Below are 18,160 nucleotides of genomic sequence, written 5' to 3'. Positions count from 1 at the left end.
ACATTTGTTTATACAATAAATAAGCCTCTTAATAACTAGAAATTATCTAATGATACCTTTTCTGAAAATGGAGTCCCACCTTTATGTCCTGATAATGTTTAGGCATGTGGAGGACAAGGTTAATTTCCACAAAAGGAATTTATTACAATTTCTTTTGTTTCCAAAGAAATAATTTTGGAAAGTATTTAAAAATGCTTTTCAATACTGCTCTGAAGCCAGATTTTATTCTGATGTCTTTTGGTCTAAACTGACAGTCTTGAAGTCTTTCCTGAAAGTAATACTTGCCTCTTTAAACATCCCTGTGGCATTCCATTATGGGCACCTGCTGCTGATAATTACAGGTCTGTCTCCTAACCACTTCCTCTGCTTTATGTCAAGGCAAGATTCGGGCTGCTTGATTATAAACAACTACCAGTTAAAACCACTGCATAGTTCTCTGCAGTAATTATTCAGGGCAAGTTGGGTCTGTGTTTACTGAAGTCTTAACAACAAAGAAGCAGTTACTTGTTATAATTTCCTCTCTGCTGGCAATGTAGCATAATCCATAACATATTTTGGTCACCTTAAAAGTACCTAGAAGAATATCTGATTCAGTAATACTTTATAATGATATATTTCACTATACTATTTCCTAGTCTAATATCCTGCACAAAGATAATAGGTTACGGTCTTAGCAAAAATACTTTCAGACAATGGTCAATGCAGGAAAACAACTGAGTTTAATACATACTACAAAACAGATTTATGGTTCTTGACTCTGGGTCACTCTGCTCCCACAATCATAAACTGCTTCCCCAGACCTTATATTCATACTATCATACTGCTACAGTCCAAATGTTTATTTCCCCTAAATACATGTGTTGAAATCCTAATCCCCAAAGATGATGGTATTAGTAGGTGGGGCCTTTGAGAGATACTTAGGTCATGAGGGTGTAGCCTTCGTGAATGGGATTAGTGTTCTTATAAAAGAGACCCAACAGAGATCCTTTGCCCTACCACCATATGAGGGCATGAAGAGAAGCTATTAACCAGGAAATCGGTCTCTACCCACATGACCACACTGATGCCCTGCTTGCCAACCCTCAGCCTCCAGAACTATGAGAAACAAAAGTCTGTGATATTTTGTTCTAACAGCATGAACAGACTAAGACATATACCCTGCGAAAGACTTGTTTACTCTACAGTGGAGAGAAACAAGAAGAAATACTCTGTAGAAAAAATATTAATGTAAGAATAAGCATTATAAAACAAAATTTCATAAACAGTAGAGAGCCAATTTATTTTATCAATATCGCATGATAGAATACTACAACTGAATAATAGGAAAGGTTCTCTGGGAGTTCTGGTTTAACTTGTAGATCTCTTTTAACTTCCAATTCTGTGTTTAGGCAACTTGACCAAACCACTTAGAGTCCAACTGTGCTCATATTGCTTACCCATCAACTGTTTGAGGTGTATTTCTTCAACTGTAAGGAGAATCCAAGTTACTCAATAGTCCCAAATTACAAAGTAGACAATCCGAAGTTAGAAGTGAATTTCTGAAGTAAGGATAAAGAGACTGGCCTTTTAGACAGAATCTAAGAGATGGTGAACTTTCATTCCTGAGACTTTCCTATTCATATTCAGCTCACTCTGTCCAGTAGCTCTCAAAAGTCACTGATGAAGAGAACTGGGAAAGTACTAACTCCATCACCATGAGTAGTCACCAAAAGTCTCCTCTAAGATATGTCACATGAACAAAATATGCATTCATCCAACATCATTCAAAAGATCTGTGTTATGTGCTGATTGGGTGTGTCAAGCATCTTGTCACACATTGTACTAGAGATACCACAATGAACATAAATTCCTGCCCTCCTTATGGCTGACACGCTAGCTGGGAACACAGAAAAAAGGAGAGCGTTACTGTTGGGTGTGAAAGGTAGCCTTATGAAGGAATGAAGATCCAAACTAAGACGTAAAGATGGAGAGAAATCAGCCAGGAAGGGATGCAACATAAGGAATGAACACTTGTTCACAGCAAAGAAGTACAAGTCACCAGATTCACTCATTAACAGCTTACTAAAAGAACTCTGAAGGATGTCCCCTCCTAGGGGCTGCGCTGGAACAGCCTGTGCAAAGTTTGGGAGAGGTGCACAGTCTGAGAGACAATAACCACATTGGAGTTCCAGGAATGGAAGTAGAGGCATAAGAACAAATGTCTCTGTCAGCCATGTTAAGAAGTTTAGATCCAATTCTAGATGCGATCGAGAGATATCAAAAGATTTTACAAAAAAAAAGAGTTCTACTGATGTAGTTGTTAAGATTTGCCTGGCTTCTGTGTGGAGCGCCGTGGAGAGTGGGACAAGGCAGGGAGCAGAAAGAACCTTCTTCGGTGATCCAGTTTGGAGAAATGGACATATTTGAAACATTTTTAGGAAATATATGTCATCTTTTCTAATATAATGGCATTAAAGTGTTTATTATGTTTTAATGTTGCAAGTATGTAAATGTATGAGACTATGAAATAATTTAATTTTTTGTTGTTTTAATAACTTGGTTTTTCTGAATTGTTCCCCTCCCCCCTTTGTTAAAGTAATAGCAAATGAAAATACATTCTGGCACAAAATAGATACTGTTCATATCAATTTTAAAAATACACAATCCTCAGTAATCACACCACAGAACTTCTTAAGACAGTCTAATGTCCAGAAAAAAATTAAAATTTCAAGAAGCTTGTCTTTATTAAAACAAAAACAAGGAAAAACACAAACAGGTATAACCTAGAAGAAGGGGTTAAAAACATAGTCTCATCTTTTTAGTGGTCGTGGTTTTTTCCTTGGGCAACCTTCAAAGAAAACTACTAAAAACCAAATGTTATACATAGCATAAAACCCCAAATAAGCAGTTTAATCAATCATTAAAAGCATTCTAGGCTGCTTCTGTCGAGTTCTTTAAGCAGAATAAGATCCTATAAAGATAAGAGGTTTTTATAATTATGTAGGAACTAAACCACACTGTTGATTCTGAGTTCTTATTAATTTTGCCTTTAAAGAGAGGGATGTTTCCTATAGCACTGCACTTAGGAAACTGGGGGAGGATAGTTGGAATTAAAAACTAAAAGAGTGTTAAACTTTGCTTTTTGGACTAAGAAAATTACAAAGGAGTCAGTGCTCAATGGGCCAATTAAAAGTGTTTCCTGTGTGGATATCATTTTGGTGTGGTAATGAGTTATCCTTGTTTATTTATTTAGTTATTACATCTTTACATTCTGTTTGCTAAAGGTCCACGATTGCATTATTTGGGGTTACAAATGTTTGGGGTTATGTTCAAATGTTTGGGGTTATGTTCTTGTGTCTTCCTATCAAGTTGAAACATTTTGAAAAAAAAGTTATATTTTGTCTTATTTTATTTTTATATTTATGCACTTTAAAGACTATACAAAAGAACAAAAAAAAGATGATTTAATGTCACAGTGAACTAAAATATATAAGCATTTTATATGTGTTCATATTTTTCTTCAAAATAGAATTGTTACTTAAGCAATGGTACACTTTCATTTTATAAATACATGCTGGAAAACTTTTCAAGCAGAACTGTGATCTTCAAGTTTTTTTTTTTCCCTTTCCCTTATTACATATTAATAACACATGTATACCTATGAGAAACTAATAGAGTTGAGCTACAGTTTGTTCATGAGCTAATCCATTAGAAAAACACTTTATTAAATGCATCATATGTCAGTCATGACACAAATATTTAACAGTTTTGTATCTAATCCCTTTTTTTTGCCTATATTAAACTTTGCTTTTGCTTGAAAAAGTTTAATAAATTTTGTTTCCATACTAAGATCTTTAGTGTGTTAAAATGTCTGATATAAGTAAAGAAGTTTGTCTCTATTCTTCTACAAAAAAATTTAAATGTTAGCAAAAAAAATAAATGAATTTGCTTATTGTTTTTTTCCAGCCTTTTAACTTATATTTGTCTTCATAAGTACAGCCAAAGTATAGTGGGAAAAAAGTGTAAACTTATTTCTTTCTCATTGGGATTTATTAGATACCAGTTTTAATGGATTACAGCCTAATTCAGAATTGGCACAGAAAAAAAAAAATCTAAGTTTGCTTGTCCATAAAACTGGAACAAATAAGCACTGACTTTCTATAGAGTTCTAATGTACAATTAACATTTCACAACTTGACTGGAAATAAAAAATGTGAATTTTAAAATCTACTGATTTCTTTTAAGAGTTCTACCTTTAACAATATGCTTTTGTTGGTTCACATGATATTTTTCTACTTGATGGTACCCCCCATTGAGTGCAATTATCTAATTCTTGTGATATGTTTAATTACTTTCATGGTAGTGCTAAATGAAAAGCATTGTATAGTAAATACTTATATAATGAAAATACAATAGCAACAACAATGACAATTGTTAATGTGCACTAAGTGTTTGGTGCCAGGCGCTGCTTGCAGTTCTTCACTTTTGATAACTCTGTTAATCTTCACAATTCTATGATATAAATACTAATATTATTCTGATATTGTAATTGCAAATGTGGAATGAAACTAAGAGATTTTAAAGTTGTATGCAATTTGCTTGCTTAGAGTTTAGCACAGTTTATTCATCTTTACCAAGATACTTACATAAAGGTTGGCATTAGTATTTCCCTAGCACAGCTGTCACAGAGATACTCTTGGTTGTAATATTAATATTTTTTCAATGGATTCTGATTAATTTCTTATATCAAAAAATTATCAGATCCACATACATACATACATCTAATAGTCTTTTAAATCCTTAACCATCAAAAAAAAGGAAAATGTTAACCTGCAAAAAGAAAAAAAAAACTTAAAACCATTCACTATTCTAAACAGTCATGATAAGCACACTAAAAAATGGACAATATTAAATATTATTTTAAGGAAAGTCTTCCAAGTATAAATAAACTAATCTAATTGAACCAAACCATGCTGTATATTGTATTCACTCAGATTTTTTTTTAAATGTAATTCTTCATACAAAAAAAATATATAGAGAGATACACTTGTAAAGCTATCCAAAAAAGAAACAGTATATTAATGTTTCAGGGTAAGTTTTTCTAAAAACTATTCCAAACTCTAATGTAATAATTGTCGTATTTTAATCAGTCTAGCATCATCTTGTTATTTTCAACATCATTTAATTCCATAATACTAGTTCATAGATGTGTACAAATTTATTGTGTGGCCAAATACAATGACATTCTTTTTTCATCTTACAATAAAATTAAGTTTTATGCAATAGAAAAGGAAAAACATATGGAAAATAGTCACTTTTAACAGATGTTTTAGTTTGAAGAAAATAAAGTTGGTTTAGAATTAAAAAATCAAAGCCCACTGGTTGAAATAAGGCATATTTCCATCTGTTATTAATGTTTGACTTACATACTAAAGATGAGATTATTCATCAAGTCCCTCAGAATATGTTCATAAATGAGACTAGGGTTAGGAATTTAATTGCATAAACTCTGCCCATGTAAGCTTCCAATTCATTCAAAACAAGCCTTTACAGTGGCCTTAATTGAATTAAAACAATTAACAACTCCAAAGAGCATTTCTTGATTTTATTAAGAAATTAGTGTATGAAAATCTGCAAACAGAAAAAGGAGATTTCTGCCCCCCCCCCCATATGATTCAATAGTGATCCTTTTCTTCTTCCTTTTTCTTTTTCTTTTTTTCCTGTTCAAGCAATGCATGGTTATGTGAGGTATTTTTTAACATAATAAAGAAAAAGTGACTTAATTTTAAAATATAAACAAACAAACAAACAAACAAATAAAAAGGATATGCTATCTCAGGCTAGATTTATAAATGAATTCTCAGGTTAGAAATGATAAATAATTCTGAATTCTAGGAAGCGTGATAACAATTCAAGTGACCATTGTGAATATGTACACAAAGTTGATGCCTAAGTGATTGGGATCATAAGTTTAAGCAGGACTCCCCATTGCTGCCTGTACAGAGTTTCACTAATGGTCTGATAATGGGGGGAGTTGACATGGAGGCTCCCATAATACTTTACAGTGGCATGAGCATGGCAGCCACTGATAAATGACTGCCCTGTTCTCAACTCACACGTTGGATTACTGAGTAACCCTCACTTTGTCTCCACAATGGTCTCATAGTTACAGAACGGCAACGTGGGGAATTCTTCAAGATGATTTATTAAAGATTCTTGGATTCTAATAGAAATTTGTAGTAAAACTTTTTGTCTTTCAGATGATTAAAATGGAGATTTAAAAAATATTCAAAAGGTAGAAAAAAGAGATATTATGGACATTTCAACCTTTGATTTCATTGTAGGCAGCACTAATATATCAGCATGCTCTCAAAAATATTATCATAGTAATCGCCTTAAAATATTAACATATATGAAGTTTTTCCTCTGTTTTCATTTTTTCACTTGTTCTCTTAATCACCTCATGTATCCCATCCTCCCCCACACACAATTTACATATATAACAGTATCTAAGAAAGGGATTTCTGGTTGTTTCACAATACACTAAAAACTAAACACTAAGGCTAACAGTAAAAAATTCACTTCACTTTAAATGAATATATTCCAAGTAATGCATGCTGATATGAGGACAGCTCTTTCTGGATGTCAGCTTAAGCTGCTCCATATGATTTTTCTCAAAGGCTCCCTTTTAAAACTATCACTACCATTTATTATCTTCTTGTTATATAGACTGTTACTTTTGTTTCATCACAAATTTCTGCCTGTTTAGTAGCAGCCCTTCCACTATCAGATGGCATTTGTTTTACTTAATGTATGTAGCTTTAGAAAAAAATTATAGAACTGCTATTACTGAATTATATTTAAAAAATTCCAATGTACATTTAGCTGACACTGCATCAGCTGCTATTTAAACTGAGCTTAGCTAATGGACTTTTAATGTCAGCGGGGTTACAAGCAGTTACTGGCTATTAGCAGAAATGGCTCCTTTCTATAAAAATCACTTTTCCTCAAGTGTGTTGTTTGAACATTCCTTTCCCTAATTTAGTGACTGTCACTGAATGCAAAACAAACTCAAGAACTCTGGAATCTGCAGTTATCTTTAAGACCCTCTTTTTAACCTTGCATTCAGCTTTAAACAGGCAACCTCCCTGGTTAGCATTTAGAGTTGTGATCACAAAACTTTGTGAGGCATTATTACTTCCTTTGTTGCTTTTACATACTTTGCTATGAAAACCTAGTATCATCCATGATTGTAGGATAGGTATGATAGAAAACATACGAAACAGTTTTTAAACCCTAGAATTTATGTGTACCTTTTAAAATCCTAGTTCAGAACTGCCAAGTGATGTGGACACATGGCAATAATTAATATATATTTACATATTGATGTGTCATGTATATACTTAAATATTAACCTGCATTTTAGTACAATATTGAATATGAACAAGGAAGCATATGCTTTCTCTATCCCGAATGAAATTCTATTCTATATATTTTTTTTCATTAGTAACAATCTTTTGCCACCTCAACTAACATCATCTATCTTTGTTTATATTTAAAAAAAAAATCTTTCAAAAGATGTAATGGAGAAACCAGGGGAAAAAAGCCACCTATATAGCATCTGAAGGAGTCCAAGAAAATAAAATATTCTGCAGCCTGGGAACATAACTTCATTTGATTAAGAAGTTGAAACAAACCATCACAGAATTCAGGAAAGAACAACACGACTGGCCTCTTCTTCCATCAGCTCACATAAGAAGTGCTTAGAAGGGGAATGATGCCTCTCCTGAGAGCACCCTGAGATGGCATCACACATGTGGATGAAGGATTTTATCTGTGCATGCCTGAAAGCTCACATTCTCCTTTGGTCAAGAAGGTTAGTCCACTCTGTAGGAAAACAACAGACGTTCTCCAGATATCTGAAGTAAACCAGTAAAAGAGGTGATCCGCCAGTCCCTGTCACTTGGAGGACAGGAGAAATCTTGTTTCTATCAGATAAGCCAGTGCACAAATGAGGCAGAGGCAACTCTACTGTATATTATGTAAGTGACTTAGCAACTGGCAGAGAACAAGGTGTTTTTTGTAGAAAAAGTAGGATATAATTTTCAGTCACAAATCAGTGATTAAATCTTATTTCCTATTCAATGACTACCTTTATGAATTTGTCTTATAAGTATAAAAGTTTTTATTTTTTGAAAGGTTCTGTTTGTTTTTTAAGGATATTACCAAGTTTATTTGAACTCTCATTCATTCCTAAAACAAAGAAGTTTACACAGATACATACATACACAATTTGTGCAAGCATATATATGCTCACAGGGATTATTGAACTATATTTGTCTACTCCTTGTAACCCTTCATTTCATTAACAATCTGCCTGGAAATACCCTCCTAGGAAATAATTCCACAGTTATTTAATTCAATAAAAAATGACATGTGTATCTTTCATGTGATCATCATTTCTAATAAATCCAATAAACTGATTACCCCCATCCCTCTGGAAACATACTTATTATGGTTAAAACTTTTCTTAGTCTTTCTATTTTTTTATAACTATCCTCACTGTGGTCCTTTTAAATCTATATAGATATATGTGTAAATATAAATAAAAATAAATATTTTGATGGTTATAAGAGAAAGAAAGATACGACAACATATATTTTTAATGTCCTATAATATGTTAAAGATAAAACTCCAATTGAGTAAATTATTTCCCTGGCCAAAGAATGCAATTCGATTTCTGATATACAAGTGAGATTTAAGATACTATATTAGTATTCTTATTATTGATAATGTTTAACAGAGTAGCTCAGAAATTGGCAAATGCATTCTATAAAGACCACTGAAAGATTAATTATATATTCCAAAGGAATATACTATCAGATGCTATATATTGGTTTACCTCTGATTTAAGTCTAGAATTTGCAAACAAGCACATCCTGCCCAAATAGGTCCAAGTAAAATCCGAATGTAAGTTCTTTCAAATAAACACCTTTTAAACGCTTTCCAAATTCTTTTGCCCTGTTTATTGGAATAGGTACAGATGAAGATAAAAATCTGAAGAGAGCCTGTTGAATAATATTATGATGAAATACTGATCTTAGGTCTCTATTCCGGATAGCACAAATAAATCATTTCAACAAGCCTGTTTTTCCTCAGCTTCTGAGAGCAGTTACTGAAATGGGCTTCTGTTTTCCACCAAGCTGCATACTCTGTTGGTGATGGCTATAGTAGGCTGGGAGGGAAATATCCTCAGCTCTTTCCATCCTTGGATTTGATCCTAACACATTCTAAAGCTTATACTCTTTCATTATCTTATGGAGCTCCAGAAGGAAGAAGAAAAGTTGCTAAAGAAAATGACAGGCAATGTAATTACTGTTTTATTTAGACTGACTTCGAGATTGCTACTTGCTAAACTTGCACACTTCCTTTGGGTGGCTACAATGTGTATATCTGGCAAACTCTTTATTCAATGGAAGATACAATATATCAGTTTCCCTTTATCAAAAGCTAAATTCAAATGTCAACATATTTCACACTGACAGACTGCTCAAAGAAAAATTGCCATAATTGACTATGTCTTCCCAATCACAAAATTTATACATGATAGTAATTTGGTAATTTGTTTGATATGGATTAGAAATAACACAGGTCTCTGAAAATCACTTGTGATAAAATAATAACGCTTTTGTCACTATCATTTTTAATTCCTGTAAATATTAGAGAATAACATTTGTCAAAGAGTACTCTTTGATCTAGATCTTGAAAGGACTTTTTTTAGATTCATGAAATTCTGAAAAGATATTAAAATTATATAACATATTCAATTTAAATACAGGTAGCAATTTTTTTAAATTATGGTGACATTGGTTAACAAAATCCAGTAAGTTTCAGGTGTACACATCTAAAATTTTGAATTCATAGAGAATGCTCCAAAGTTGATCCCTTTAACTTTTATACATGAATGTATCCCATTGTGGCTATAATTATAAGTGGATATTGTTATATTACATTCCTATCATTTTGCACAAAACTTCTATAGTCTAATAGCATGTACATTATGAATTAATTTAAAATGATTACTCTTCTATAAAAATGGTATGCTTTACTTCTATACTGCTCTTTTATATTTTATATTAATATACACACCAATTTTCCAGAATTTTAAAAAACACCCGCATGTCTTTTCATGGACATATTTGCCCTTATAAGTGCACTGCAGATGTATTTTAATATGCAAATGCTAATTTGTTTTTATTAGAAAGGAATGCTCACATATTAGGTTTTTCTTCTAAACAGAAAGAGAAAAGAGAAGGCAATAAATTATAGAGTTCAGGCAGTCCATGATTAAATAATCAATTAAGACATTGACTAAAACTGAGAAATGTTAGCATTCATCAATAAACTTGTTAACTGTGCTGAGGGAGTTTTTGTTGTTTAACATCCTTAGTTAGAAGAGGAGATAATACATGTTCATCTACACGAGGCATTTTTATGTCTCTCATAATTGCTGAGAAATGAAACTAGCCACAGGATCCAAATGACAATGATTAATGAAGGTCAAATCCACCCGAACCCCATCCACACAACATTTTAAAATAAATAAGACTGGTAAGTCTGGAGTTAAATTTGATTAATCAATATCATCTGTTAACATGATTATTTTGAGCCATCATATTTAAAATAAGAACTCTAACTGGCACATCAACATAATGAAGTCTTACCTGACTCCCCTCACTCTCACTTTGCACTATCACACTGGCAATGAGATATGGTTAGTTATTTAATTAAAAGAGGGTATTCCCCAAACATTGGCGTTTTCAGATGTTAGACTTCGCTTTTGCCACACAAAGCATTTTTGAATCACTGTGCTCACCACCAATAAAAGGTATACTCACATAAGGATAAATATCTGCATATTTGGCACTTTCAAAACTACAGCTTGCTCTCTATAACTTTGATTTAATTAATGTCAATTTAGTTTCCACACTATGAGCTCTATAGAAGACTAGGTATGTTTTTAGTACCTATAAATCTGGAGATAGTTTTTTGTGTATTTCAAAATATTATCATATAATCCTGAGGGGGCAACTTTTATGGGGGCAGGAATGTTCAAAATGAGAAACCATATAACGATTTCAACCCCAAACTTTTTAAAATTCTGAAATATGCTACAATAGTTTCTAATATTATTTATAAAGAGTCCAAATATTTTCAACATAATATATGTTTTGGATTTTCACGAAAAGACAGAAATTCTGAAAACTTTAATTAAGTAGAGAGGATAAAAAAGTTAATTATCTCTGATCTTGATTGCTCATAAAATTATTACTATAAAATGTTTTACCTTAAATTTTTAAGTTTGGAGATGAAATATTTAAGATAAGGAAAACTATAAAGTATTCAATTATTGGATTTTTTTTGTAAGAACTAGGACACTAGTGTTTCAACAATGCTCAAGGCAAACTTACTCCACTTCAGAAAAGTTATATAAAATATAGCACTGAGTTTCTGTGAGTGCTATTTCAAACATCCTTGAACTAAATGATACTGGGGCAATACACAAGGTCTCAGACTCGTGTAGCCTTCCTGCACTAATACATAAACAATTACAAAGTCAAATAAAATATGACATCAAAAAAGAGTCTATACATAGCTTTAAGAAGTTAAGGTTATAAAAGAAAGAGAGTGATAAAGTTAGGGCTTTGTAAGTACACACCAAGCAATCAAGCATTGAAAGCAGAATAAAAATACTGTAGGAGAAAGATCTGTCTTAATATAATAAGCCCAACGAATCTCCAGTTTTATCATAAAAGTTTGCCAAAAACAAAAAAAACAAAAATACATTTGCATCAAACATGAAAAAAATAGCAATAATCACTAAGCTGGAAGTAATTAAATGTGAAACTGAAAATGTGTGTTATCTAGGTTATCCATGTCATTCTAAATTATGACATTGACATTTTTTATTGCAAATGTATTTTGAATATATTAAAGGCCTGATGAATTAGCTTTGCCTTCAAGTCAATCTAATTTTCTAGATTTCTTTGCATTATTTTAACATATATTCAATTATGTTCTTTAGACTATACATTTTTGTCCATTTTTTGTCCATTTGCTTAGAGCTGATTTTTCCAAACATCTGAAAACATGGGAGTTGACATGTTTTTTTTTTTTTTTCATAAAGTGTTAAATGTATTTAAGAAAAGTTCTCTTTTCAATATTCATTGTAAAGGAAGAAAGTCAAAGGTAGAGCTTATAGTCAGGACCTAACTGGCAGTGACCTAATATGACATTCTTAGAATTGGTATTAGATTAATTTTCTCAGAGAGAGCTGAAAGGAAGGAATTGGGCTGTGAAAGGAGAGAGCTCCTATATCCTGTTCAAAGAACCACATGCTGCCCATGAGTTTGCAGTTGTAAATTTTGAATCATCTCCTCAGACAACTCCATTTGTTCGTTTTTGGGGAAGCAGTGTCTGCAGCAGTCCTCATTCTGGGTTCAAAATTATTGACCTTTAACTTTTTTAACTTCTAGATTTCTTTGCCAGTGCTTTACACAGTTGGAAGACAAAGAATACTGCTCTAAATATTTTACATGTATTAATTCATTCGACCCTAATATAACTTAGAGTATATATTGTCCTCATTTTATATCAGTGGAAACTGAGGCACTGAGATGCTACATAACTCATTCATGGCCCCCCACCCAGGAGGTGGTGAAGGCAGGATCTTGAGGTAGTGGTAACCACTAAGATAATTGGCAGAATGGGCACATACCACTAACAGCCTTTAGCTTGTGCCTCCCCAAAACCTGACCAAATATAAATTAAATCTAACTGAGATTTAATATAAGACAGTTGCAACTAACCAAACTGTCACCCTCAACTTACTCCTTAGAAATTATGGAACCTCCGCCACCACTCCCTAGCCTGACCTACATTTACTATCTCTGGATGCTTGAATCCAGAAAGTGCTATACCTGTGCCTACTATTATATTTTAGAAAGTGAATTATAATTATTTGTTTATATATCTGTCTTCCTTGAAGGCTAAAACTGTCTCATTCAACTCTATGTTCCTAGCAAACAGCACACAGCCTGAGATATAATAAACAAACAATAACTGTTGAACTTTATTAACACCACTATCCAAATGATCTAGTAAGTTTTTAATTTGTGAGGAAATGTGAACAAGTTTACTTTCAACTGTCACGAATACAAAGTCAGACTGAAACAAAGTAGCTGAAATAGGAAGACAAGAGTGCTAACTCAGTCCCTGCCTCGCATTCCCCCCATTATCTTCCTGAAGTGGTTGCAGCCTATAATTTTAATGTTTCTTCTGAGAGTGACTCCCTCTGCTGCTCCAGCAAAGCCATGACCTAAATCAGAAAAGTGCTAAATGCAGTTAAGGCCTAATAGAGCACACTCTTGCTGTTCACACTAATTGGAGAACCTAGCATACATTAAAGAACAGTTATTTTTAAGTCTCAACAATAATTATAAATAAGCTAAGAGGGTTTGCCTAGTTGAGCTCATGCCTTGTTCCTGGTCATGTCCTTAGGGGCGGTGTGCGGGGAGGGGTGGTGGTGATGCTCAAAAAAGATCAGTACGAATTCCGATTAGGACTACAATGGGAGATGCGTGAGGACTCTGCCTTGTTGAATTTTGAATCTCCGGTATCCAGAACACAGAAGACCAAAGAGTCAAAAAATGTTAACAATCTAATGGTTCCTCACACTTTGCAAGTGCTGCTTGAAAAGTTTGTTCTCCAAAGGCTTTTAAGCATTCCCTAAGCTAGAATGTATGAAATTGTTCTTTTAAACAAAAATAAACTAGATTACTTTTCCTTATTGCAAATTCTAAATGTGAATTCGTGAATTTACTCTGCTCCTAAAATGAAAAAATATATGATATAATTGTAATGAAATTGCACTGTCTTTTATGTCAACTTTCTACTTCTACAACACCAATATGAATAAATGCATGAAAGTAATTTTTACTCTTTTGTAAGAATAAGTATATTATTTGTTTTTTAAAACATTAAAAATTACATTATGTTAGTAGAGAATGATTAGAGTCTTCAGTACTTTTCTATTCTGAGTCTGGTGGTGTTAACACTCATAACACTAGTTGGTGCTAGATAAGCAGAATAACAATGCTGTGTAGTCCAGAAACAAAATGCATTTATAAAAAGGAAGGCGCTAATTCTGAGATACGCGATTCACACACACACACACACACACACACACACACACACACACACACACACTCGCTCCCTTTCCCTACTAAAATTTTTCATTCTTGTTAAGTCAGAAACACCACAAATTCCCTGGAGTAAGGAGTTTCCAGCAATCCTGAATGAAACATTAGGGCATAGCCAGAGGGAGAAAGTTGTTGTCGAAAGCTTACAGAATCTCCCAAAGACCTGTTAAATGACGACTGTCTTTCTTTAAACCACAGTTACAAAATGCAATATTCTCACAAATAACACTTATATATTTTTTTCTTATCTTAAATATCTGTTGTTTCCTTGGCTATCTGAAGACACATATTTCCTAAAACTTCTAATTTTTCTAGTACTTCTCTAGCAACAGAATAAAAACTTCATCCGCATTGTAAAGTGTTTAAATTAACTTTATCATCTTAATTGCATTATGTACTGCCATTCATAAAAATAGTTCGTTCTGATCTTCACATCCTTCGTATATGAAAATCATACCTTGAGGGAGCAAAGGCATCTTGTCTTATGCTAGCATTCTAGTCCAAAGGGAGAGGAGAAAGGAAGAGAAATTGGAAGGAAGGAGATCTGACCACGAGACCATTATACAAGCCTGATTCTGTAAAGGAAGTGTAATAATAGTAGTTCAATAGTAAGCAGGCTGGGGAAATGGATTAGAGTGATGGTGATGGTAGCTGATAGTCGAGTTTGGTGCTTTCTACATTTTTGATATCTAAGAGGCAACACAGGAAGAGATGGTATCCTGGACCCTGGAGAATAACAAAGATGAAAGTGGTGGAACAGTCTTTCAAAGACCACAATCTTGAAACTTAAATAAATCATTTATTCACCTGGAACTGAAAGAACTAAATAAACCAAATGAAGAAGAACAGCATTGCAATGCACACACCCAACAGAATACATTTTATTTTTCCACTTAAGATGAGAAGAGCAGATTCCAACCTCCATCTCTAATTTGCCTGGTCTATAAGCAAAAAAACAACCCAAATGGCAAGCATTCAATCTATCCCGTGCATCTTCTCTTTTCACCTCTTCTCCCTTCTTCTTTCAATATTAATCCGCGTAAAATCTCCTGTTTGACTATCTTTAGTGATCCTTTTCTTTTTTTTCTCCTACCCAGTCTTTTAAATTTAGCTGTAGTAAGTTCTCTACAGAGATCTAATATACCTGTTTACCATCATTGAGAACTTTAATTTGTTCTTTTCTCAAACAGTTCTCTCACTGCTCGGTCCTTCTCCTGGCACCCGCCCCAGGGCTTTACGCACCCAATAACAGCAGGCTAATCCCACAGGAAGTCATGCGGTTGCGTCCACAACTATTCATCAGGTTGCCCACTTTAACTTCCAAACACCCCCTTCTAAGTACCCTTGGCTGCTGCCCTGAGAACTTGTTAACCAATTTCAAGAAACCTATAAGTTCATATGATCTCAAAAGAGATCTCTTTGTAAAATGGGCAAATGAGCTGTGGAAGTATGCATATAAAAACCAGGGCAGAACCTCGGGATGGGAGGCATCTGACAAGAAAGAAAGGATGAATTTATGAGCGTGGCCACTTACGGCGGCAGCAGGAAAATTTACTCCCGAAGTAGCTATGGCTAATTCACAAAGCCTTCCTAATCACTTACTTCCCCAACCGGACCACACTCGCCTACGCTCAGCACTCTCCTGCATCTCCCACGCCCTCGCCCTCGTCCGCAGTTCTTTCTCAGGTCAAAGGGGATGCTGTCTGGAACCCCCACAGTGTCTGAGCATCGCCCGCGGAGTTGAGGTTATCTCCGCACCTCCTCTGCTCTCTCAGTTCGTAAAGAAGTGTAACGGAGATGCTGGGTTGTCTGAATATCCTCTGAATGCTACAGAAGCATTCCCACCCACCCCAACGCCACCCCCTTCGTAAGGAAAAGATGAGCTGCGTCCCCAGAACCAGCGGCCACCACAGAACTAGTCGAAAAGACCCAGGTGGGCGCTCCGCTTGGCGAGGAAGTTGGGGCCCAGGTGACCCGAGAGAGACCGCGGAGGAGGCAGCGTTGACCCTTTCCTCTCCGTCTCCCTTCCGCTCAGCTTTCTGAGTTCTCAAGGCTGGTCGCTGCCCCTACCAATTCAAACTCGGGGGACAAGAAGGGAACTAGGTGGTCAGTCCCCGTGTCTCCGCTCCTCCGTACCCACTCTCAACTCCTCGCTGCTCTTCTCCCAAACCCGGTTTTGCCGAGGGCCCCAAACACTTATTTTAAAGCTCAGACGCGGTAAATTAAAATGTCAGAGTTATAAACTGGCCGGTTACCCCGGGGAGTTTGGGATTTGGTTTGAGCGACCGGTCCGTTTCCCCAGAGCTTTGGGGTTTTAAGTTTCACAGTCGCCTGCGGGGAGGGAGACACCGAGAGGGTGTGAGTGAGGAGGCGTGCACAGCCCGGGGCCTGCCGCAGGCTGGGTCGCGGGTCCGAGTGTGCCGTGTGTCTCCAAGGGCCCTGAGCAGCAGCCAAGGGGCGCCGGCGCTTGTGTGTTCTCGGCCGTAACGATATTTCCTTAACTGAGCGCCCTTCGGCGTCTGGCGTGCTCAGAGACTCACTGAAGATCCCGCAACCTCAGACGTGGCACAGCGCCGGGAGCCTCTGCGCATCAGGGTACATCTATGGCATGCCACACAGACACCCGCATCGAGAGTGTCTCCAAACCTCTGTGTGTACGATATGCAACAACGTCTGCATATGCATCAGAAAGTGCAAAAGACACCCAAGGCGCCCACATGCCCAGAGACAGATGCATGTCCACACCCCGTGCGTCCCTGGTCCATCTGTGCCCATCTCGGAAGACAGATTAAAAATAATGATAACCAAAGCTTCTCGACTAGTTGGGAAAGTGGAATTCAAAGTGATTTCCAGTTGAGTGCAACGAGGCAGATTAAGGAAGCCAGGAGACTGGGGAGGAGGAAAGGAAGAAGGGAAGGAAGAAGCGAAGGGAGGTGGCCGCGGAGCTTGGCGGACCCCTTACCTTGAGCGGCCGAGCCGGTACCGCTGGCGCTGAGCAGGGCCAGGGCAGGTAGCACGAGCATTTGCAGCACGTATCCCAGTCCCAGTCCGCAGCGGGCCGCTGTCGCCCGCAGACCCTTCCTCATCGTCGACAGAGGTATGCCTGGGGGGAACCAAACACAGATGCGCGAACAGCGGAAAAGCCCCTGGGCAGCAGCTGAATCCGTGCACGACGAAGCAGTGTGAAGAAATGATAACCAAGCGCCACACTCCACTTTCTCCAAGGGCAGGGGCCAAAAAGGGGTGGAGGGGAGACGCTGAGGAGGAGTTTGGCGGTCCCTCTTTCCCTCTGCCTCCTAACTGGCGTTTCGGTGAGCGGCTGCTCTGCCCCCACTTGGGAAGTCCCGGGAGGCGCAAGGCGGCCACCTCACTGCTCCCCGCCAGCGATAGGAACTGCCGCAGCTCCGCGGCGCGCTGAGCCTGCACTGCTCTCCCGGTCCCCTCGCCAGTGCTGAATACATACAGGCGCGGGAGGGCGGAGAGGGGAGGAACAGAGAAGTGGGAGGAGAAGGAGCCAAGGGAGGGAGTTGGGCACAGAGAGGCGCTCCGGTCTCCAATCTCAGCGTTCTTGCGCCGCGTGGAGACGTCCCGGCTGCCGCTGCTGGGTAGCTAAGGAGGGTCACCTCGCAATGTGGGGCTCCCGGATGCGCGGAAGCGCTCGCAGAGGAGGCGTGGAGGGCTCGGACCAACTCCACTGGTGGGTAAGCGGCAGCGGGAGCGCGCCCAGCCCCTTATGTAAGCGAGGATTGGAGGGAGATGCGCGCCCAGCGCGGGAGATGGAGACCGGTTGTTGGTTTACCCGCAGAAGCCGGGGTGAGAGAGACCTAAGGGAAGAGGCAGCTGAGGAGAGTGGGAGCGCGCCTGCCTCCTGCGGTGCGCTAGACCCAGACTCCGAGAGCTCAGCGACGCGCCCCGAGCCA

At 37.0% G+C, this 18,160-nt stretch overlaps 1 protein-coding gene across 2 annotated transcripts in view; it reads right to left on the bottom strand.

Moving 5' to 3' along the window:
* UNC5C (unc-5 netrin receptor C) overlaps positions 1–17,658 on the bottom strand; it is a 326,765-nt gene extending 309,107 nt beyond the window's left edge. For both annotated transcript variants that reach the window (XM_016144337.2, XM_016144338.2), the window contains exon 1: positions 17,203–17,658. In XM_016144337.2, the coding sequence (XP_015999823.2) occupies positions 17,203–17,326 (124 nt within the window). In that variant the 5' untranslated portion in view covers positions 17,327–17,658. The remainder of the gene's footprint in view (positions 1–17,202) is intronic.
* Between the last annotated feature and the right edge of the window lie 502 nt (positions 17,659–18,160).

This window comes from Rousettus aegyptiacus, unplaced genomic scaffold (assembly GCF_014176215.1).
Source record: "Rousettus aegyptiacus isolate mRouAeg1 unplaced genomic scaffold, mRouAeg1.p scaffold_m13_p_10, whole genome shotgun sequence".
NCBI classification, from domain to species: domain Eukaryota; kingdom Metazoa; phylum Chordata; class Mammalia; order Chiroptera; family Pteropodidae; genus Rousettus; species Rousettus aegyptiacus.
This window is presented reverse-complemented; position numbering and strand designations above follow the sequence as displayed.